The sequence below is a fragment of the Callorhinchus milii genome, unplaced genomic scaffold (genome assembly GCF_018977255.1).
Source record: "Callorhinchus milii isolate IMCB2004 unplaced genomic scaffold, IMCB_Cmil_1.0 Scaffold3, whole genome shotgun sequence".
In the NCBI taxonomy this organism is placed as follows: Eukaryota; Metazoa; Chordata; class Chondrichthyes; order Chimaeriformes; family Callorhinchidae; genus Callorhinchus; species Callorhinchus milii.
Window position 1 is genome coordinate 27,195,649 of NW_024704744.1, and position 23,678 is coordinate 27,219,326.

The 23,678-nt window shown below is 41.2% G+C and overlaps 1 protein-coding gene across 2 annotated transcripts; it reads left to right on the plus strand.

Moving 5' to 3' along the window:
• The first annotated feature begins 993 nt into the window (after positions 1–993).
• mmut (methylmalonyl CoA mutase) lies at positions 994–22,652 on the plus strand. 2 transcript variants are annotated; one of them, XM_007903266.2, is made up of 12 exons: positions 994–1,388; positions 2,962–3,329; positions 4,616–4,773; positions 6,292–6,463; positions 6,709–6,957; positions 7,586–7,697; positions 11,107–11,222; positions 14,440–14,555; positions 16,713–16,844; positions 18,373–18,520; positions 20,793–20,960; positions 21,973–22,652. In XM_007903266.2, exons 1-12 carry the CDS (start codon positions 1,040–1,042, stop codon positions 22,099–22,101), a joined length of 2,217 nt encoding a protein of 738 aa, XP_007901457.2. In that variant the 5' UTR covers positions 994–1,039; the 3' UTR covers positions 22,102–22,652. The 2 variants fall into 2 exon arrangements, with proteins under 2 accessions (XP_007901457.2, XP_007901459.1); XM_007903268.2 differs by lacking the exon at positions 994–1,388 and adding an exon at positions 2,044–2,215.
• The last annotated feature ends 1,026 nt before the right edge of the window (positions 22,653–23,678 follow it).

The following is a 23,678-nucleotide window of genomic DNA, read 5'->3' on the forward strand; positions in this document are numbered from 1 at the left end:
AAACTGAAATTAAAACGGTAAAATTGAAGCCATTTACTTCAATGAGTAAATCATTGATTTACATTGATTTTCATAAGAAAATCTTTAACATCTTGTCTGAAGGATGGCACCTCCGACAATGCAGCAACACCCTCAACACTATATTGCAATGTCAGCTTTGTCTATGTAAGTTCAGAGCTCTGGGGTGGGCTTCTGACTCAGAAGTGTGAGTGTTACCACTCTCAGATGTACCAAACACCAGAACAAGAGGAGCTAAACTTTAATGTGTGCAAAGGGCAATTTCAGGACAAATACCAGGACGTTTTCATTATTCAGAATGTAATTAACAACTGGAACGGGTTACCGGGAAGCGCAGTTGAGGTCAGGAAACTAGATTCATTTTGAAAAGCAGTTTGTAATGTGAAAATGGTAACGTGGAGTCCAGTGGCTCAGTGGTTAGAGCCTCACCTCACAAGCGAGAGGACCTGGGTTCGAGTCCGGGGCAGAACAAAATGTTGGGCAAGTTTCCTTACTCCACACACCTTTGTTTACCCAACAGTAAGTAGGAACCCGGTTGTTAATCGATTGTCGGATCACTTTTCCGGGACATTATCCCATGTGAAGGGCGCCATATAAATACAAGTTGTTGTTGTTGCTCACCGCACATTGGACAGTGCAGCCAGAGCAAGTTCCTGATTGGCCGGGAGTGAGCTCTGCTTGGCTGAGCTCTGATTGGCTGAGGGGCTGAGCTCTGATTGGCTGAGCTCTGATTGGCTGAGAGGCTGAGTTCTGATTGGCTGAGGGGCTGAGCTCTGATTGGCTGAGGGGCTGAGCTCTGATTGGCTGAGGGGCTGAGCTCTGATTGGCTGAGGGGCTGAGCTCTGATTGGCTGAGGGGCTGAGCTCTGATTGGCTGAGGGGCTGAGCTCTGATTGGCTGAGGGGCTGAGCTCTGATTGGCTAAGGGGCTGAGCTCTGATTGGCTGAGGGGCTGAGCTCTGATTGGTCGGGCGGGCTGTCACTCAGGGCCTGTTTGCAGGGTCTCAGCCTCGGTCTCTGGTGATGCTCCGCTTCTGGAAGCTGCTGCGCCGCGGGCCGGGCTCGGCCACCCGCCCGCAATGGGCGCGGGCCCGGAGCTCCCTACACCCGGAGTGGGTGGTGTTGGCGGAGAAACAGCTGAAGGGGAAGAAAGCGGCGGATCTGGTGTGGAAGACGCCGGAGGGCATCGAGGTGAAGCCGGTCTACACCAAGCGGGACACGGCCGACCTGAGCGAGGAGCTGCCCGGCGTCTGGCCCTTCACCCGCGGGCCCTACCCCACCATGTACACACACAGGCCCTGGACTATCCGCCAGTATGCGGGGTTCAGCACCGTGGAGGAGAGCAACAGGTTTTACAGGGACAACATCCGAGGTGAGGAGAGGGGAGAGGAGGAGAGGAGAGGGGAGAGGAGAGGAGGAGAGGGGAGAGGAGGAGAGGGGAGAGGAGAGGGAGGGGGAGAGGAGAGGGGAGGGGAGGGGAGGGAGGGGAGAGGAGAGGGGAGGGGGAGGGGGGGAGAGGAGAGGGGAGAGGAGGAGAGGGGAGGGGGGAGAGAGGAGAGGGGAGGAGAGGTGAGAGGAGAGGAGAGGGGAGGGGGGAGGGGAGAGGTGAGGGGGGGAGAGGGGAGGTGAGGGGACGGTGAGGGGACGGGACGGTGACAGCAGCTGTGTCTACAGAGACCGTCACCTGTCCTACAGCAACAACATCATCATAAAAATAACCAAACGCCACAGATTTCTGCCATTAATCAGGAAATATTCAATCCAGACACCCTTTTATTTTGTTGGCCGAGCGCTGTGCCACTAACCTCGGGTGACGTCTCAAGACTCCAGCGACTGACGAGTAAATATTAATCATCGTTGCATTTGTTACGAGGGCCTCCCTTGCCTGGACGATGTCTCGGAGCGCTTCAGAGGATTTGCCGCGGAAGTGCGGTGACCGTGTGTTTCATGGGCAAACTCCGCAGCCAATTGGCACACAGCAATGTCCCGTAAACAGCCATGAAGTGAGTGACCAAATTTATCTGGGGAATTGTTGGACAGGACAGCGGGAGAAATTCCTTTCTCTTTTCGGATAGTGGCACGTGGACTCATAAACTTCTAACACAGGCGGGGGGAGTGCTACCAACTAAGCCAAGGCTGACGCATGCGGAGCAGGGTAACGGGGGAGGGGAGCCGGATCAGAATAACCACGGCACCAAGGTTAGCTATCGTTATCACTCATCTGTTACCACTCCTGGAAGTGTATGGTTTCGATGCTTGAGCGACGACAGGATTCTGCTCATGTTCTTATGTCCTTTTGTTCTTACGTGAAATAGCGGAGTTCTGTGGTGTATTGGTTAGAGCCCTCGCCTCACGAGCGAGAGGACCCGGGTTCGATTCCCGGCTTTGAGATGTCTCGAAGACGTGATAAGACGTTCTATCAAATGGAAAGATTATTATTAGGCAAGTTTTCTTACTCCGCACGCCTCTGTTTACCTAGCAATAAATAGGAATCCAGTTGTTAGTCGATTGGCGGATCGCTTTCCAGGAGTAATAATCCCTCAAAACCTTTATTATAATAATTTGGTCAATCAATCTACAACTGTTTGTGAGATACTGTTGTGTGCAATTGGCTGCCGTCTTTTGCCCACAAAATATACAGTTGATTCACTTTACAGTATGTTCTGATTCTGTGAAGCACTTTGAGACGTGTCGAAAACGTGATAAGGCCCTATATCAAATGCAAGGATTACTATTATCAATTATTTGAAAGCATAAGTTGCTTGGTCTTATATTTTGTGCATCTACACTTGGAATACATTGTATTTTCACTGCTAATTTATTGTAATAATTTTTTTAGTGATTCAGTGATGACTCGGCAGCATTTCTTGTAAAGAAAATCCAAATAAACTCTTGCTCAGTCCAAAATGGCAATAGTGATCGTAATCTATTTACTCTCTTTGTAGCTGGTCAGCAGGGACTTTCGGTCGCATTCGATCTTGCCACTCACAGGGGTTATGATTCAGACAACGCCCGTGTTCATGGAGATGTTGGGATGGCAGGAGTTGCTATAGACAGTGTTGAAGATATGAAGATGCTTTTTGATGGAATCCCTCTGGAAAAAATGTCTGTTTCAATGACTATGAATGGTGCTGTACTGCCAGTCCTGGCCATGTTCATTGTGACTGGGCTAGAGCAAGGAGTTCCTGCAGAAAAGTTGACTGGTACTATTCAGAATGATATTTTGAAAGAATTTATGGTCAGGAACACTTATATTTTCCCACCGGAGCCTTCAATGAAGATTATAGCTGATATTTTCCAGTATACTTCAAAGGTTAGTACTGTATCATTTTTTTCCATGTATTAAAAGTATATAATACAACTGATGCTAGATATGGATGGACATAATGTTACATTTCTGTATAAATTGGTGCTGATTTGGAAGCTGGACAACATTCATTTTGTTCTGTTCTTTGAAATGTAATGGATTTAATATTTGTAAGGATCTCAATCAAAAGTATTTCTGTAATGAAACTGTCTTATGTAATCCTACTATCTTCCAAAACAACAACCAGCTGTTTCTTAAGAGTCCAGTGACCTGGCCTTATTCAACTACTTTTTCTGATAACCTGTTCTGGTTATTTGTTACTAACTATAATCCCATTGGACCTCATGTTGTCCTTCATTGCCTTGTCACTGTGCCCTCTTATCCCAGTGTTTTCCCAGTGTATCCGAAAGTATTAGAACCATAGAAATTTACAATACAGAAGAAAGCTTATTTAAACTCCATTGTGTCTGCGCTGACTCTTTGGAAGAACAATCCATCCAGCCCCATTTACCTGCCTTCTCCACACTCCTTCAGATTACTCCTTTTTAAATACCAATCTTGTTCCATATCCTAACTATGTTAAACAAGAACCCTACTAATCTCCCCTTTTTACTTTTGGTAACTATCCTAAATTGATGCCCTCTAGTTACTGATTCACCAAGCAGTGGAAATAATTTCTCGCTATCAGCTCTAATCTCTGGACCAGAAGGTGGTGAGTTCAAGTACCACAACAGGATTTTAACTCGCAGTCTAAGATGACTCTTCAATGCAGTGCAAGGGGGGTGTTGCATTGTCGGAGGTGCCACGTTAAATCATGATCCCAACTACCTGTTAGGTGGATGGTAAAGATCCCACGGCATTAGTCGAAAAGAGTAAGGAGTTTCTCCTGGTTTCCTGTTAACAATTCCTCAGATAAAATTGATAGCTGTTTCATAGCTGTTTGTGGGACATTGTGGCGCAATTGGGCTGCCTACAAATATACAGTCACTCCATTTCACAGTAAATCCTGTGAAGCGCTTTGAGATGTCCTCCCGACGTGTATTTCTTTGTAAGGTTCCCACTGATAAATTTCTTATCAAGGCTGAAGAGGCCTTATTTATCCAGTTGTTATCCTCATAATTATTGCTCATCACTGGCCATCAGTCTAATTGCTGTAAAAGGCCCCTCATCTATAATGAGTGTCACTGCTCTCTGTTTTGCAGCACAGCAATATGTATTTTCTTTGTCTGTTCTTCTTAATTGCCTTTGTTGTTGAATAGCTTGACCAATAAATTGTTTATTTTCTTCAACAGTACATGCCCAAATACAACTCGATTTCTATCAGTGGCTACCATATCCAGGAAGCTGGTGCTGATGCAGTTTTGGAACTGGCTTACACCATAGCGGATGGGTTAGAATACTGCAGGACTGGACTCGAGGTTGGACTTACCATCGATGAATTTGCACCACGGTAGGATTTAACTAATTCCCTGATGCATTAATGGTGAAGCAAACACATTCATCTCTTTAATCTTTTGACTTTGGAATAGACTGACAATGCAGTACTTTGTGCCAGTGTTGTATGAAAAGACAGAACACTAACTGCAGTAAAAATTAAGAATCTTTTAGTTTAATATCAAAGGAAGATTCAAATAGGAAATGGCAGATCTTGTATGGATTGTTCTGCAAGTGTGCACATCGAATTATGGTTAATATAATTCAAGTTATAGTCCATTTTTCCACAGAAAACAGTGTTTTCTCTGGTTATCAAATTTAATTGGAACTATTTGGGTTGTCGCAAAGATACTTCATTACTTACAAAGTCCAACACTTGTACGTATGTTTGTTTGGAGATAACTAGGTCTGGAGATTCCTGAGTGTTAGCCTGGGCTCAGTTTCGTAGCGCTATCACCTCTCAGTCAGAACGTTGTTGGTTCAAGCCCCACGTCAGCACTTGAAACTCATATGGAATCCTGTAGTTCAGTGGTTGGAGCACTCGCCTCACAAGCGAAATGCATGGGTTCGATTCCCGTCAGGGCAAAACGTTGGGCAAGTTTTCTTACTCCACCCGCCTCTGTTTACCTAGCAGTAAGTAGAAACCCGGTTGTTAGTCGATTGGCGGATCACTGGTTTCCGGGGATAATAATTCCTTCAAAAAAAATGAATAAATGGGTCATTCAATCCACAACTGTATGTGGGACACAATTGGCTGCCGCCTTTCACCCACAAAATATACAGTCAATTCACTTTACGGTGTATCGTATGAAGCGCTTTGAGACGTCTGGAAGTCGTGATAAGGCGCTGTATCAAATGCAAGGATTATTTATATTTTAATTATATAGTCTATGTGGTAGGTTGGTTTCTACCACAAAATGCAACTATTGATTAATGCATTAGACTATACTCCCATTGCTCCTATTCAAGTGCATCTTTGGCTTGAGATTTTGTCATACTGTCCCTTAATATTGGTCGCAGATGCTGCTTAGAGGGAAGATAGGTCACCAGGACCAAGTGATTGACCTTTTGCAGCACTTGTACATTTTTGTAAATTATACTCACCAGTGACGGGAGAATCTCATAAAGTATAGAAATATGTTCAGAATATATTATTTATACATTATATACATTATGATTTGGCATAAGTTTGATAAGTTTTGCAATGGATTCGGATCCATTTATTCCCAGTTTAGAACACATTTTGCACTAATGCAGTATTTCAACTCAAACCCAGCACAACACTTTGTCTGAAACACAGAACATTTATTCCTGAGCAGGAATTGGGAATCAGGTTTCTGGCTCATAATCGCTTTACCACTGGAAGTCATGATGACTCCAGGGTAATGTTGCTCTGTACGAGTTATTTGTTCAACATGTGAAGCATTCAATTGGCATCATGGGCAGCAATTGTAATTTTAGAAGGTACAGAATGACATTGGAGAGAGTAGTTTTAAAACACTATGGAATGAAATGTTTTGCCCTTGTGTTTCAGACTTTCTTTCTTCTGGGGAATTGGTATGAACTTCTACATGGAAATAGCAAAGCTGAGAGCAGCGAGACGGCTCTGGGCACATTTAATAAAAGAAAAGTTTGACGCCAAGAATCCCAAATCTTTGCTGCTCCGTGCTCACTGTCAGACCTCTGGTTGGTCTCTAACTGAGCAGGTTAGTGGACAAAAAAGACATGCCACACCAGAGGTTTAAACCGTAGAGTTCAAAGTACTTCAACTATAACAACAACACATTTTTTATACTTGTTGTGCCATCAGCTTTACATGTGTGCTTAACTGAGAGTTTGGGATTTAATGATTTACTGAGGGGAGCTTGCTTATTAAAGATATAAAGTTGCAGTGATTTATACAGGTAAATGTTTAATTTGTTCATATGCTAGTGTAATTTTTCATTTTCAGGACCCATACAATAACATTATTCGCACAGTGATTGAGGGAATGGCAGCTGTGTTTGGAGGCACTCAGTCACTGCACACAAACTCTTTTGATGAAGCATTGGGTCTGCCCACAGTCAAGAGTGCCCGAATTGCCAGGAATACCCAGATCATTATCCAGGAGGAATCTGGTATCCCAAAAGTGGCAGACCCCTGGGCTGGTTCATTCATGATGGAGTCTCTAACCGATGATGTGTATGATGCTGCTTTAAAGGTTTGTATCGCTATTCAACAGAGACGACACACATTTTTGTGTTTGTTATGCTGTGACAGTTTCAGCTTTATACGTGTGGTTAATTGAGGGTTTGCAATTTTATTATATACTGAGAGGAGCTTGCTTAATTTAACAGAGTAAAATCCTTAAAGAAAGTGATGCTGGTTATAAATCAATATAATTCAACTCAATATTTAATTACATTAATTATTCAAGAAAAGTAGACGATCATTTTTTCACTTAGTCACCAAGGGAAATTTCAAGCTTTGAAGTTATTTGACCTGCTTTCTATTCATGCCTCCAATTCACGCTCAAAGCAGTCCAACTACTATTACCGTTGCTCCTTAAGTACATAATGGAGTAGCCTATATGAAGTAATTAAGTCTCCACAATATTGCCTTCTAAAGTTGTGTTCCTGATATAAAATGATCATAGATCACAAAGAATAAGGAGGTAGGAATACATGTACAGTTTTGAGAGAAATAATTAAAATGCTTAAATGTGATGTCTTCATCAGAACGGTCCTTTTTGCTCAGACGCCCGGTGGGATAAATGAATGTGCCCTAGTGAGGAAGGTAGTTTTTTTGCAAATAACTAGAGTAAATGCTATAGTTTTGTTTAACTTTAGCTTATCAATGAGATTGAAGAAATGGGTGGAATGGCAAAGGCAGTAGCAGAGGGCATTCCTAAACTTCGGATTGAAGAGTGCGCTGCCAGAAGACAGGCAAGAATTGACTCTGGTAAACATCTTTTATTCATTGTGTTCTCGGCTGGTTATTCAATGCTGTTGGAACATGAAAGGAAAAATATGTTTGATCATTCAGATAATAATAATATCAACAACACCAACAGCTTGCACTTATATAGCACCCTCCATACAGGGTAGTGTCTCAGAGCGCTTAACAGTGGTGGAGCCTGATGGAAATCATTCATATAATAATAATCCTTATATTGGAAAATCCTTGAATTGGAATAATCCTTGTATCCTTTTAAATAATAATCCTTGTATTGGAACATTATAATTGAACTTATCATGAACTCAAAATTTTGAGTTTTAAGTTTGTAATTTATCCTTAAGAGTATCAAAACCAAGTAGGTCACTGTGAATTCAAACCATGAATGGTTTCCGTTTATGTAATATGAAATGCACACACAGAGGGAGTGATGATAGATAATTGAGTGACAATTCTTACAAGCATCAACAAAACTACCAGGGTTAGAGCTAACCCTTTTAGCTATAAAACTAAATGCTGTTCAGTTCAATTGGAATTGTTGGAGTTTCTCAGTTTGTATAAATTATAATGAATCAACTTCAACAAACTTGCTGTTACCACACTCTGTGTGTGGCATGTGTATATAATGGAGCTTCATTGCAACATGGTAATTGACATCCATAAAATCCCAACCTACGCTATAATGGCTGGTTTCACTGTGCATGCCAGCTGCCAGTCTGTTTGCTTTCTACTAGCTGTTCGTTTCCCTGGTTTGCTGTCCGTGACAATATAAATTTACATTATATAGTGCTTTTCATGTCAGGAGGACATCCCGAAGTGTTTAGCACTACTGGCTGGTCATTCAAACAGGGAGTGGGTCTCTTAGCACTGTGTCCTCATGTATATCTCCAGAGTTTTTACATTGGAACTTTAAATATCTGCCAATTTTAAGACTTTAAGAGCACCTTAAGAACTTACAGTTGAGGTCAAAGATACTGTAAGAGTTGCATCCTTTTCTTTTTACCTCTCTCCCTTGCTTTTAAAACCCTCCTGTAAAAAAAATTCAAAATCCATGTCCTCAATTTCAAGGCCTTCCATGGCCTTGCCCCCTGCTGACCCCCAATCAACCTGCCCACTTCCTCCACTCAGCAGGCTCCAGCCTGCTCCATGTCTCCCTCCCGACCCTAACATTGGCGGCCCCCACCCCCATTGTCCATCCCACAATCCCTTTGCTTGGCTCCCTCCCTTGCCTCCTTCAAGGCACAACTCAAGACCCTCCTTTTCGACCGTGCATTTGGCCGCCCTCCTACCTCTCTGCCCTCCCTCATCCCAACCCTGCCCCCCCACCACACTTGTGTCCTGATCCCTGACTGTTCAGTGCCTTGGGACGTCCTCCTGCTGTGAAAGGCCCTTTACAAGTGTAATTTTGTTGTTGTTGTTGTAAACCTTTATCTTCAACCATATTATGGAGTCTCCTAGTGTAGTAGCTAACACACTTGCAAGTGAGAGGACCTGAGTTGCCTTACTCCACCAAAATCTGTTTACCTAGCAGTAAGTAGGAACCTGGTTGTTGGCAGATGCTTTCCAGGGGGAATAATCCTTTAAAAGAAATTGTGCCATTTAATCCACGACTGTTTGTGCGCAATTGACTGCCAGTTTCGCCCACAAAATACACAGTCAATCCACTTTACAATATATGCTGTGAAGTGTTTTGAGACGTTTCAACTACGTGATAAGGCGCTATATCAAATGCAAGGATTATTATTATTATCCCCTTGGACAATATCTTTTACTTTGTTCGGCAGCCACTTTGAATGTTCTTCAGTGTGAAAGATGTAATGTAGATGTTGTTTAAATGCATGTGCTGTGATTTCCTCTGCAACACTCAGCCTACTGCAATACTAAAACTCTTCTAAACAGCAAAACTATAAAATCTTACAAATACTTCTGCTTGGGACATTTTCAATTTGCTGGAATCAACTGCTTAATTTTTGTAGGGAATTGAAACCTGGAGAAAAGAGTAGCATAGGACAATGTTAGATTACTAATATTGCTAATGGGGTCCATTAAGCCTTTTACATTTATTTTTCCAATGACCTTTTGATTAGAGGATTCTGGGGCTTAAATCTTTATAATCTTTTTGTATCAAAGTGTTGTTCAGGTGCAGAATTGTGATCTGGGCGATCCAAGTCTGTTCACATGTTTTAAAAGAAAAAGATGTGCAGAATGACCTTGCAATCCTTGCATTTGAACAGCGCTTTTCACGTCTTCTAGACGTCACAAAGCATTTCGCAGAATGTACTGTGAAGTGAATTGACTGTATATTTATGGGTGAATATACTTGTGGGCAAATATAATTGTGACCTTAAATGGTATGCACAAGCTAAACTACAATATTGCAAGCAATATGGTCAAAAGGTTCACAGCAAGCGGCGATGCATGGTCTCTAATTTAAAAGTATGAATAGAAAAATAAATGTAATTACACAGATGGTAGTTAAATTTGCCAAATAGGTGGTGAATGTGGTTTTGTGGCAGCTTCAGGCGGGAATTGGATAAATATTTGATGGTGAAAGAGATTGGGTATTATGTGGAATAGAAACATGTTTGAAAATGGAGCCATTTGGCTAGACTAGTGGTCTCATCCAGTCGGGTATCTTCTTACGTTCTATTAATGACAAATACCAGTATCCACAACAGCAACTTGTATTTTTATGGCGTCCCTCTCAAACGATAACATCTCAGAGCCCTTTAGCGGGCCTGTGTTGAATGCCGAGCAACGGTGGTGGGGAGAGGTGACTGGGGGAGCAGTGGAAGAAGTTGGCTTTTAGGTGGGATTTAAAGGTGGGAGAGGTGGCAAGATTGAGGGGTAGAGAGAGGGAGGTCTAAAGGATAAGGGTAGTTGCTTTGAAGGCTTAGCTACCGGTGGCAGGTAGAGGGGCACGGGATGTGGAGCTGAGCAGAGGGGATGACTGAAAGAGGGGTCAGATAAATCACAGAGATAGGGAGGTACTAGGATGTGAAGAGATTTATAAATGAGGGCCTTGAAATTGATCAGTAGTGAGGTAGGCAACAAGTGGAATTTAGTAAGGACTGGGCTGATGAGAATAAGGAGTTGGAGCAAGGTGAGGTTGCAGGTGGCAGAGTTTTGATTGAGCTGGAGCTTGTGGGTGAGGGCACTAGGTTGTGATATTCTGTCATGGGGTAAAAAGAACTAATCGTGTCTTCTGTTTGCGACTTCCACAATTTCCATAAACTGTACAAGTGCATCAAAAGATAAAATGGGCCAATGATGTTTTACTCACTGGACTATTTTTTCAAAAAACTTTTTAAAAAAAAATCAGAAATGGCTTCTTTGTGAATAATGCACATTTGACGCCGCTTAGCGTTTTTGAATAGTGTCTTGAATACACTTTTATTTCATATCATTTCAACAGGTGCTGAGGTAATTGTTGGAGTGAACAAATATCGTCTAGAAAAAGAAGAATCTGTTGAAGTGTTGGCTATTGATAACACAGCTGTGCGTAACCAACAGATTGCAAAGCTGAAAAAGGTAAGATCATAGCAATTTCACATCCACGTAATTCTTTCATAATAACCACTTATGTTGTGAAATGACTTGATAGCAGAATCGCTTCCATTCCCTGAATTAAATTTTTTTCCCCAAATGATGCAGATATCAGGCAGTGGATCAATTTGAGTTTTCCTTCCATAAGAACATAAGAGTTAGGAGCAGGAGTAGGCCATTCGGCCCCTCGAGCCTGCCCCGCCATTCAATAAGATTATGGCTGGTCTATTCTAACTCAACCTACCCGCCTTATCCCCATATCACTTAATTCCTTTATCCACAAGAAATCTATCAATCTCAGTCTTGAATATGTTCAAGGACTGAACATCTACAGCCCTTTGGGGTAGAGAATTCCATGAATTCACTACCCTCAGTTTTTCCTCAACTCAGTGCGAAAGGGTTTACCCCAAATTTTAAGACTGTGACCCCTGGTTAAAGTTTCCCCAAACAGGGGAAAAAGTCTCCCACTGTCTATTCTGTCGTGCCCCTTAATAATCTTATAGGTTTCTGTAAGATCACCTCTCATTCTTCTATATTCTAGAGAATATAGGCCTAAATTGCTCAGCCTATCCTCATAACTCATCCCTTTCATCCCTGATACCAACCTAGTGAATCTACGTTGTACCCCCTCCAAGGCGAGTACATCCTTTCTTAAATAAGGAGACCAAAACTGCACAAAATTCTCTAGGTGCGGTCTCACCAGGGCCCTATACAGTTGCAGCAAGACTTCCCTACTCTTATATTCTAACCCTTTTGTAACAAATGCCAACATACTGTTCCTAATTGCTTGCTGTAGCTGTAAACTAACATTTTGTGACTGGTGTACAAGGACACCCAAGTCCCTCTGAACGCTAACACCATCTAGTTTCTCCCCTTCTAAAAATCCCGATCGGGATGAAAGATGCATTCTCACGTTGGTTTTATTACAAACCAGCATTGACAATGGATTCCCTTCCATTTCCATGACTACTTTAACCCAGTCCTTCAGAAGTGCTCTCATTTGTGATGCATCTGTAACATTCCTAACCATGGAATTGTTGAAAGAACAAGATGTAGACTATGAGTTGTGAAGCCGATACAAATATTTACAAAGAATGTACACCACAGAAATGGGCCACTCGGCCCAACCAGTGTGTGCCAATGTTTATACCCCACACGAGCCTCCACCCATTCCTTACTCGTTACGGACTCAGTTTTACAACAACAAGATTACATTTGTATAGCGCCTTTCACGTCGGGAGGACGTCCCAAGGCGCTGGACAGTGTACAGCATTTCAGACCCGAGCTGGAGTCAGGGAGAGAGAAGGGAGGGGAAGGGAAGGGGGGTGACCAATGGCATGGTCGAAGAGGAGGGTTTTGAGGCGAGACTTGAAGGAGGCTAAGGAGAGGGCGAGGCGGAGTGACTGGGGGATGGAATTCCAGAGGTTGGGGGCAGAGTGGCTGAAGGCTCTCCGCCAATGGTGGGATGGGTGGGTCGGGGGACATGCAGCAGGCTGGAGCCGGATGAGCGGAGCAAGGGGGCGGGTTGGTAGGGGGTTAGAAGGTCGCAGAGGGAGGGTGGGGCGAGGCCATGGAGGTCTTTGTAGGTGAGGACCAGGATCTTGAACTGGACGTTAAGAAGACGTGAAAAGCGCTATATCAAATGCAAGGATTATTATTATTATTACAAGAGTTTCAGCGGCCTGAGGGGTGAGGTAGTGGCGGAGTCGGGCGATGTTATAGAGGTGAGGGAAGGCAGAACGGGTCGTAGCATGGATGTGGGGAAGAAAAGATGGTTGACGGTCGAACAAGACACCTAGTTCCTGACTGGCTTGGTGAGTTGTAGTGTGCAACCATGGAGGTTGATGCTGCCAGAGCCTGAGGTGCTGAGGCGCTGGCGCGACCCAATCAGGAGGGCCTCAGTCTTGTTCATATTCAACTGGAGGAAATTTGCCCTCATCCAGGACTTGATGTCTGATAGACAGTCTGTCAGGACAGCAATGGTCCTGGAGTTGAGGGTGGAGGCAGAAAGATAGAGTTGGGTCTCATCCACATACATGTGGAAGTTGACCCCATGTCTGCGGATGATGTCACCAAGGGGGAGCACGTAGGTATTAAAGAGGAGAGGGCCAAGGACAGAGCCCTGGGAGATGCCAGACGTGACAGTGCGGTGGCTGGAGGAGAAACAGTTAGAGGCAACAAAGTGGAGACGGTGAGAGAGATAGGATTCAATCCAGGCAAGGGCAGGTCCGTGAAGATTGAGTAAAGCGGAGAGGCGGTGTATGAGGATGGATTGGTCGACAGTATCGAAGGCAGCAGAGAGGTCGAGGAGGACAAGAAGGCAGTGGGAGCCCTGATCACAGATGTTCAGAATGTCATTAGTGACTTTGACCAGGTCTGTCCGTGCTGTGGGCAGCACAGAAGCCAGATTGGAGGGGTTCAAAGAGGGAATGGCGAGAGAGAAAGGAGCGGAGTTGGGATTCAACGATTCGTTCCAGTACCTTGGAGAGGAATGGGAGGTTAGAGATGGGGCGGTAGCTGGAGAGTAGGGATGGGTCCAGGGAAGGTTTTAAAGACCTCAGAAAAAGCATATGAAAGAATCTAGGTAATGGTTCAGGTACAGGAAGTGCTCTGGGACGCTACCACGCATGGAGGGCGCTATATAAATGCAAGTTGTTGTTGTAAATATAATGGCCTGAAGAGAAATGTACAGGAAAAACAGAATGTATGAAACAAGACAGTACTGGAAATGCATAACCAATTGATCAGCATATGAAAGAATCTAGGTAATGGTTTAGGTACAGTCCTTGCAACCTATCTTTCTCTCAGAGGCTGACTGACTATACTGATTAAGCCAGCTCAGCTCCAAGGAGACCCCGCTTGCTTTCCCCCACCCCCAGAGGATAGTCAGCAAATAATGCCTGAAGTGCTGTGGATATTAAGAAAAGTTTGATCTCGATTTTGAGCAGTTTCAAAATCCATCTAAGATATCGTTGCTCAGTTTGATATTTTCTGGGTCTTAATGTAAACAACTTAAATGTCTACATTCAATCCTGTTCCACAGATTCCTTTCACACTTCAGAATACTCAATATCTGAATCATTGCCTTAATTATTGAGAGTATAAGACGCATGATTTGACTTTGCTTTTTTTTCAATTAATAATAACATCATAGACCTGCAAGGATCACAATAAACTGAAAGACTCTTCTTGTTCAAATTAGGTGAAAGCAAGTAGAAATCAGGCAGCGGCTGAACAGTGCCTTAATGCCATCACTGAATGTGCGAGAACTGGGAAGGGAAATCTGCTGGCTCTTGCAGTGGAAGCTGCTCAGGAAAGGTAAAAACTAGTTTGAGCTGTCTTCCCGACGGGAATTTTTTCTATGGAAATGTAAATTGTTTTTATTGTTGTATCCATGATCCTAACCTGTATTGCTGTATGTTGTTGCCAGATTTGATCAGCACATGGTGGTAAGTGTGGTACACTCAGCTTCTGCTCACTCACAGTGCTCACTTACTGTTGAGTTGTGCACTATCCACACAATATTATGCTGGCGTGTCAGTCCGGCTCAGCCTGGCTAGTGGCACTCTCACCACTCAGGTGGGATATTCTGGGTTCAATGGCATAGTTTGTGGTAAAACTCCAGCAGTACACAAAAGCAAAGTCAAGGTTTCCAAACCCTTTGTCCTTGTCAGCCTGCACCTAATACTCTTTGGAATTAGGTAACCGGGATGTGTCCCTCAAGCGAGAGAATGCGCAGTCCATTCCAATACATGGGAATTTCCATTTAGAAAAAAATAATGTTGTTTGGAAGGAAGAAGAAAGAAATTAAATATAGTTTAAATCGTAGCATTTTTATGGAGTATAGAAGCAGAAAGACTTAAGAGTACAGATCTTTAAAGACGAGAGTGCGTGATCATTGAAACAAAGGAAGCAGTATATGTAGAGAGAAGAGAGGAGGATTTAAAATTTGTATAATTGATTTTTAAGGACAGATACTGTGCCCAGTTCATTTGTTTTTGGGACCTTGTTTTTAAATATCCATTGGGGATCTATTGGGGATCTTTTGCCTGCTGTAATAGACATCGAGCTTAATGAGTGCAATTCAATGCAAATGTCTATTTCTTTGTTTGACTTAACTGTACGGCCAGTAAATGGAATTTGTGGCCAATTTTCGAATGGGAAAACTCTTGGACAAAATGGTTATTATTGTTAGTAACAAAATGGTGAATGCTGAAACCGAGGGAACAGTCACAATTTTTATAACGGGGTTGCCAATAGGTAGAAGCGTAAATGCCAATGCTTGAACTGGAGTTTTTTCACATTCCTGTTTTTGTGGGGCAACATTATGTGAGAAGAGACATGCAAGACTGCTAAAACACCTTGGGAAGTCTTTCCAACATGAAAGGCGTTATATAAATGAAATTTGTTGTTGCTAAAACTATTTGCTGTCACTGAGCGCACAGGGAGTTGAAGAAAGTGCTCACTTTAGACTTATGTTTATCAGATTCGATGGATGCTCAATTTTACATGAGCATTAGTTTCGAAAATACACTGGAGAGAGGGTGCCTGCAAAATCCACCTATTGCTTTTTTAACAATATTTTTGTTGCAATAGACTAGGGTGAACTGAATAATCTTGCTCAGTGTAGTTTCCCGCTGTCCATCCATCCATGTAATGCCAAACTCAAAACAAAATATTTCAAGTTTCTCTTAAATTCCCCAAATGCAACACAAAATGATTTTCTATAAACATGATTTTAAATATGTGCTTTGCCTCGTTGTTGATTGAAATTGCGAGACTTAGTTGGTATTCCTGTCAGATTGAGTGTTGCAATGTATTATTCAGCAAGGCTTCTGGCTTTGGGAGTGTTAGTCCTTCTATGCCCTCGTGTCATTTGTGGTCCATTTCTCTTTCGCTTGTGACCTTTGGCAGACCTGTTCTTGTGTATCTGACCAAGCATTTATGCTGTTCTAACTCTGGGACTTCATCAAAGCTATCGTTAGTGCTGCTCACTCCCTTACTGTTCAATGACGAGAATAAATGGATGTGCCATTAGAAGGCAGGCTAGATCGACATTCATGGAGCGAGTAAATGGCATCTATTCAAATCAGCCCTCTAGTTTTTTTTCATTTATTTCTGTGGGCAGTTGCCTCTAAAAAATTGACCTCAGCATAGAGTTCCACACTGTATTTATTTGACAGGATCACTAGCAGTAGCAATTCAATATGAACAAATGTAACTTATATGATTCATGTTGGAAATAAAAATTGGAGGAATATGTACATTGACTGTCAATGTTTGACATTGCCTACATGTCTCACTAGAGCACTTATACTTCACTCCCATACATCTTCTATGTACCCAGTTCTATTATATAAGTGCTTTAACATAAAATAAATGGCTGTTAAGATTTAGGATTTTAAACATGGAATAATGATTTGCTTTTTTCCTCAATGTATTGTATCTCTCACATAAATTTTTGTTTTTATCTAGATGTACAGTTGGAGAGATTACAGAGGCAATGAAAATAGTATTTGGTGAACATCGAGCCAGTGACCGCATGGTGAGTGGTGCTTACAGACAAGAATTTGGTGAGAGTGAAGAACTGACTGCAGCATTGAATCGGTGAGCTGGAATCTGAGATGATGAAACCATTGTATTATTCATAGGTTTACTGCAAGGTTCTCTTAAAGAAGTAGTTTTACTTTTTAATCAAAATCACATATTTTAATGGTTTAATGAGCCACATTCCTCACTAAATGTATAGTTTTAGAAATTGCTGGAGTTTTTGGCAATTAAAGTCTGCTACGTTTACTTGGCAGGCTGCCCTTAGGTTTCAGCTTTATGTGAGGTGATAGGGAAGGGATCACTAAGATTTGTACAAGATTAGCCTCTCAAGCAGCTGGAATATTCGGTCATTAAGGTTACTAAGCATCTGGCACCAAATATGTCACGACTGGATCAGGATGTCAGCAGAGACTCAAAATGATCCATCACCTTGGCTGAGGAAATAACTCATTGATCTGAGAAAAAGAGTTGCATTTTTTTTTAAATGGTGACAATTTTGTGGAGTTCTTTTGAAGTAAAGATTCTCTTCCTTGTCTTAAAAAATAATTGGGCTATTTGACTGTGGTCATGAAGCACTGCTATGCCTCATTAATTTATTGTACACAGCCTTTGATTCAACCATTACTGAGGCTGACACATTGAGCTAGGTATCGCTTAGAAAACCATCATTTTGAGAGATGTTTCAATTAATACTGTTTTTGCTTTCCTCAAATCCAGTATTGATTAAGGCAAATTCGTATTACACATCTAGACAGAAGTTGAAGTACTTGGCTGGTTTGAGAAGACATGCAGGATAGACAACATAAAATAGAGCTCCGTTATGTGGTAATTTGGGGCCGTAAAATCCTAACGCACCTTATAACTGGCACAGTTGCTAGTCCAAGTGTTTCTATATTCACTATGCATGCATGTAGAAAGTTCCCATGGCATCAGGCACTAAAACAATATTAAGTCAAGTTGCCGTCAGTATCATGTCTTACACTCTGCACGTGTGGAGTGTTGAAGTGACAGCGACTACCTCATGACTCAGATGTTGGCTATTTTGTTTATTGCGAGAAGCTAGCCAGTTTTTTGAAGCACAAGAACACAATTTGAAGTGAGCCAGCTGATTTCTGACACTCAGTTTGGATTTTTCGGTAAGTATTAGGATCTGCATCTCAATTGACTGTAAGTGAGCTCACGTTATAATGAAGTGCATTGTAAATAATGGGGTTTCACTTATTATCCTTTGCTGATCTGATCAGGAAATCCCACCTACCCTTAGCCTATCAAACCGTTTGTCAAAATTTAAGGTCATGCATAATTTTGGAAAGAAAATCCAATAAGTTACATTTTATGTAACTTCAGGTGGAGCACATTAAAAGGTGTCGTCATGGGCTTGTGCCTCCATCAGGAACATCTTGCTTGTTTATATAATAAAATTAATCGTCCTTGCATTTTTAATTGTAGATAGTACTTGTAATTAAACAATATGTTGAATTTTTTTTGACGGTTTTGAAAATCAACATTAAATATGTATTTAAATATAACTATAGAAATTCCCGTTTTCAGTGGACTTTTCAAACTTTTACCTTTTTATGTCTAGGGTTCAACAATTTTTTAAGAATGAAGGTCGCCATCCCCGTCTTCTTGTCGCTAAAATGGGTCAAGATGGTCATGACCGGGGAGCTAAAGTTATCGCCACAGGATTTGCTGATCTTGGCTTTGACGTGGATATAGGACCATTGTTCCAGGTTCTTAAAGCTTTTATTAAAACTTGTGTTCACTTAATGGCTGTTTATTGGACCGTGCTGTCCGCACATTGCCTACCTCGTTCACCTACAAAGTACACATTTACGACATTCTACATTAAAATCATGTGAAACACTTTGAGAAATCTCTCTAACTTGATGAAGTCAAATATAAGATTTATTACTGTTATAAATCACTCCCAAAACATTTCCAAGCTCTTCACACAATAAATTACCTTGAACTGTAACTAAGGCAGTCAAATGTGGCAGCTAATCTGCACCAGCATTATTCCCACAAACAGAACTGAGACAAACGCTGAGTTAAAATATATTTTGATGAATTTGTATGAGGAAGAAGTATTGGTCAGTTACTGGCAGAACTCCCCACTCCTCTTTGAAATAGTGCCATAGGATTTTTAACATTGTCTTGAACAGTCAGACATCAATCTTGGCTTAACTTCTCAGGCAGAAGATGGCACCACCAACAATGCCCTGCTCTTCATACTCTACTCATGCGTCAGCCTAGGTTGTGAGTTCAAATGCTGATTCTCTGTTAGGCAAAAATAAACCACTGCTATAGATTCTGATTTGACAAACGTTAAATAGAGGGAATCGTGCATTGTTTTATTGTATGAGGGTAGAAGGGATCTGCCTTCTTTGTTTTTTTGTTTGGAGATGTGCTATTGTGCAGATTTGAACTTTGAAGAACATTGTTCATTTCACATAATGCTTCCAGTGGAGCAAAAATAGTTTGGAGGCCAGATAGGCCATCAAAGTGTGTGAAGCTGTTAGGTAGAAAAGCTCCTTAAGTGATACAAAAAACATAATGTGATATAACAGCATTTTTGGTCCTCTGAAAGTAGCTTCTGGCAGAAACTGTGTTTTGCAATAATCAACAAATTGTTTTTTCAAGAAGCTTTCATTCTAGACCTATATAAGTAATGCTTCCCTGCAGGTAGTACTAACAGCACAAAAATATACTATTAATATCATCACGAGGTATATCAGAGCATTTTCCACCTTTTACATTGTGAGGAACATTTCAAAGCTTTTCATAGGATTTTGCTGTCAAATGTAGAGGTTCTGTATTTCTAGGTGAATGTGACAGTCTGTTTGCACACAGCAATGTCTCCCAAGTGGGTTATCTTAATTATTCTTTTCAACTTGAGTTTATGCCCCCTGGCTACCGATTCACCAACCAGTGAAAACAATCTGAACTTTTTATCCTCTCAAAGCCATTCACAGTATTTTGAAGATTCTTTTTAGATTTGATTTGTTAGATTCAATTCGCCTCATGAACTTCTGTCTACCAGGAAAAACAGTCAATTTTTCCAGCATATTTTATAACCCCTGATTTCCAGGTATTAATTTTGCAAACCTTGCCCATAATAATAATAATAATAATCCTTGCATTTGATATAGCGCTTTTCACGTCGGGAGGACGTCCCAAAGCGCTTCACAGAACACACTGTAAAGTGAATTGACTGTATATTTGTGGGCGAACGCGGCAGCCAATTGCGCACAGCAATGTCCCACAAACAGTCGTAGATTGAAAATGACCAATTTATTATTGTTTTGTTTTTGGAGTGATTATTATTAGGCTCAGTGTGGAGTAAGGAAACTTGTCCAAGGTTTCGCCCTCTGCCTGGAATTGAACTCAGGTCTCTCGCTTGCAAAGCGAGTGTCTAACCACTGAGCTACATGACTCCAAATGCCTGTAATGTCCTTTGCAGCTGAACAATCATGTGTCATAACATAACTCTGGAAAGGTTAATGTTATCAATAAAATTGAAGGGAACTTTCACGACATCCACTGAGGCTTTGATACAGCCAAGTTGTGAAGTGGGAGCAAATGCACTTTCTTGAGGGTACAGTTAGGACAAATAGCTCATTATCACAATCATTTGCATTATTTAAACATTTTGTATCGAGTTCAGCATTTGACAAGAGATTGAAAGCAACGGCACAGCTCCTCAGTGAGACTGCAGTGCCACACTAATCAAATCTCTAGAATTCTGCAACAGAAAATCATCTAGATCAGATCAGAAAATTACCAGAAAGAAATTAACTGTTTTTCAAGAGAGAGTACAACTGAGTTAAGTCCATTTCTTCAGTTTTTTTTGTTCTAGTTTAGTAATCGGTACAAAACAGTCAGACTATTGACTACCCTTGATGGCAAGTTTATACTGTAGTCCAGAAGATATGATGATCGCAATTTATGGGATTTCAACTCTTGTTAAATGTATTGACTAATATAAGCTATTTTTACTGCTAGACTCCTCGAGAGGTGGCTCAACAAGCAGTAGATGCAGATGTTCACTGTGTGGGTGTGAGTACTTTGGCTGCTGGACACAAAACCCTTGTGCCGGAATTGATTAAAGAACTATGTAATCTTCACCGTCCAGACATACTGGTCATCTGTGGTGGTGTGATTCCTCCTCAGGTAATGTCCAATTTTATTTTCTATCCCATGCTTCAGCTGGAAAAACTGGCCATTTTATATTAAAGTTACCTCCCGAGGCTTTTTGTGGTTAGCTGGGTATCTGACACATATGGAAACCAATCACTATGCTTAAGTGTATCCAAACGAGACAGGTTCCACATATGTATGACAGACATTGAAATATCTCTGTCTAGAATAGAATGCGCACTCTCTCCTTGGTGGGACACACCCTACTTTTCTGTGAGAATTAGATAAACAGGGTGGTTTAGGTGCAGATCGGAGATCCAAGGTATGTGACTTGGGGATCCACTGGAGTTTAATCAGTTAAAACACATTGCTTGCCATTGAGAGCGCTGTTTGGCAAACATCCCACTGTTCACCAATGACGACCATTGGGACTTTGACCTGGGGAATAACAGAAGCCAAGCGGGTAGAATCCCTGTCCCCAATGTCTGCTGATGAGCCAGAGTGTCCGGGCTATCATCAGCGGTCTCCTGGAGGACTGCGAACCTGCTCAGGAACTGAACAACCGAGACAGCCACAGAAGGCTCGATTGCAAAATTCCGTTGTCAAGCACTTCAGCTCGGAGCCAGTTTAGCTCCCAATTCATTAGGTCACTGACATCACTTCCTATTTTGCACATGCACAGAAAACAGGAAGTGATGATGACAGTGACTCCATGAACTGGAAGTCAGCTATGTTTTTTTTAATGGCAAGAACTGGCTGGTGCCGGAAGCAAGTCAGCTGGCCCCAGTCATTCACATCATGACTGTATCGCGGGACGTTGCAGTAGGCAGATTGGCTGCCTCGCTCACCTACAAGATACAGTCTCTACATTTTATAGTGAAATCCTGTGAAGTGCTTTGCACTCCCAATGTGAAAGGTGTTGTACCGTATACAAGGCTTAATATTAAAAATTAAATGGTCATTTTTAAAGTTTTGTACCTCTGGATTTATGTAATCTCTTAAGAAGGAAAAACCCAGCTGATATTTTCTACTTTATTTGTCCTAGGATTATGAAATGTTATACAAGGCGGGTGTGTGCAGCATCTTTGGGCCAGGCACTAGGATTCCACTTGCAGCAGTTCAGGTGGTTGACAACATTGAGCAGAACGTGGTCAGGAGGCACCAGTCAATATAAAAGTCAAAGAATTGAGCCTTTATGTAGATATACATTATAAACAGTATTTTGGTGATTGTCAATTTAAAAATGAATCCTTTCAGAAATAATTGTTGGTGCCTTGTAACTTTCTAGGAAAGTTGTAGTGTATCTCTCTCTCTCATATATATATTATATATATAATAGTTTATAACTGTTTGTACTTCAGAAGCTTGCCTTTAAGGGAAAAATCATGATTACAGTTATGTGTGGGTCATCAGGCCATTTATTTTTAAAATGTTGCAAAATTGTGAAAAATTCCTAAATGTTTAAATTTAGTCTTAATTTAGAAGCAGGCTCTTTTAAAGAATGTGGATAACCAGCTTCCAAATTAAGACAGAATTTGAAGATTTTCCACAATTCTGTGCAATCTTAAATCTTAAGATAAAATTGTCATGCTGTCAATGTCTTGCAGTCTGTTAAGGGGAATTTCACGCCTTAAGAATAATGTATAATTACGTGTATTAATGAATATTCAAAATGTAATTGAATTTTATGTGTGAATAAATTAAAGCTATAAATGTTCAAATCAACCAAGAAAATATTCAGTTATTCTTAGCTTAAGGTTCATTGCATTGACAAGTGCTGGTTCAACTTTGAATGGGTTTTTTAATTGGACTCGGAACATTAACTATTCTTGCACAGTTCTAAACATTACCTTCCGCATAAGTTATAATACATTTAAATTTCTGACTGTCTTTTGAGGCAGGATTTGAGACTTTTAAAAAAAATAAAAAAAAAAATTCTAGAGGAATGAAAGTGGATCACTCCCAACCAAATGGTTGATGTTGAGCCAATTAATTTCTTCAAAGATTACTGAACTGAATCTATCTAATTGGTAACCATATTGGAGGATGTAGAGATATAGACCAAATAGTCAATTGGATACAATGCAGTGATTTGAGATGCAAAACCTCTGGAAGAAAGAGAGGATGTAAGTGGAGTGTGGTAAATATTGTGAATTTATATTTGCCTAGAAGAATCAAGATTTATCTGTGATACTATTTTTCTGGGAGATTGAAAGGGTGAGATGAAATTTATGATCGGTTAGAGTTTGTGATGTCTAGAAAGAGGAGCTAGAGGCCAGATGACCTTTCTTATTCCACACTTATCTTGTCATTCTGCGGATGTAATTCTTGAACTTCTCCAACAGCAAATATGGTGCAGAGATTAAGAGCAGGATGTATTTATGCAATTTATTTAACAAACATAAATTGACTGTTACAATCACTTACGGGATATTAAATTACATTTAACATATACTTTTGTTGCACTTCACAAGATACAAATTATAGTGCAAAGATTAAAAATATAATGAATCAATCTTTCTGGTTGAACTTATTCACAGGAGGAAACGGCATACTACAACAATAACCATCACACTTTTTTAAGACCAAGTTTTGTCACTACAGAATAATTATTATAAAATGCTTTGAGAAGTTTTGATGTTTGAGTGGCATAAAAATGCAAGTTCTTTAAGTGTATATTTTTAATGTGACACAAGTAATTCCTTCTGTAGATGTGATTACACATAATGCATGACACACATGGTTCACATA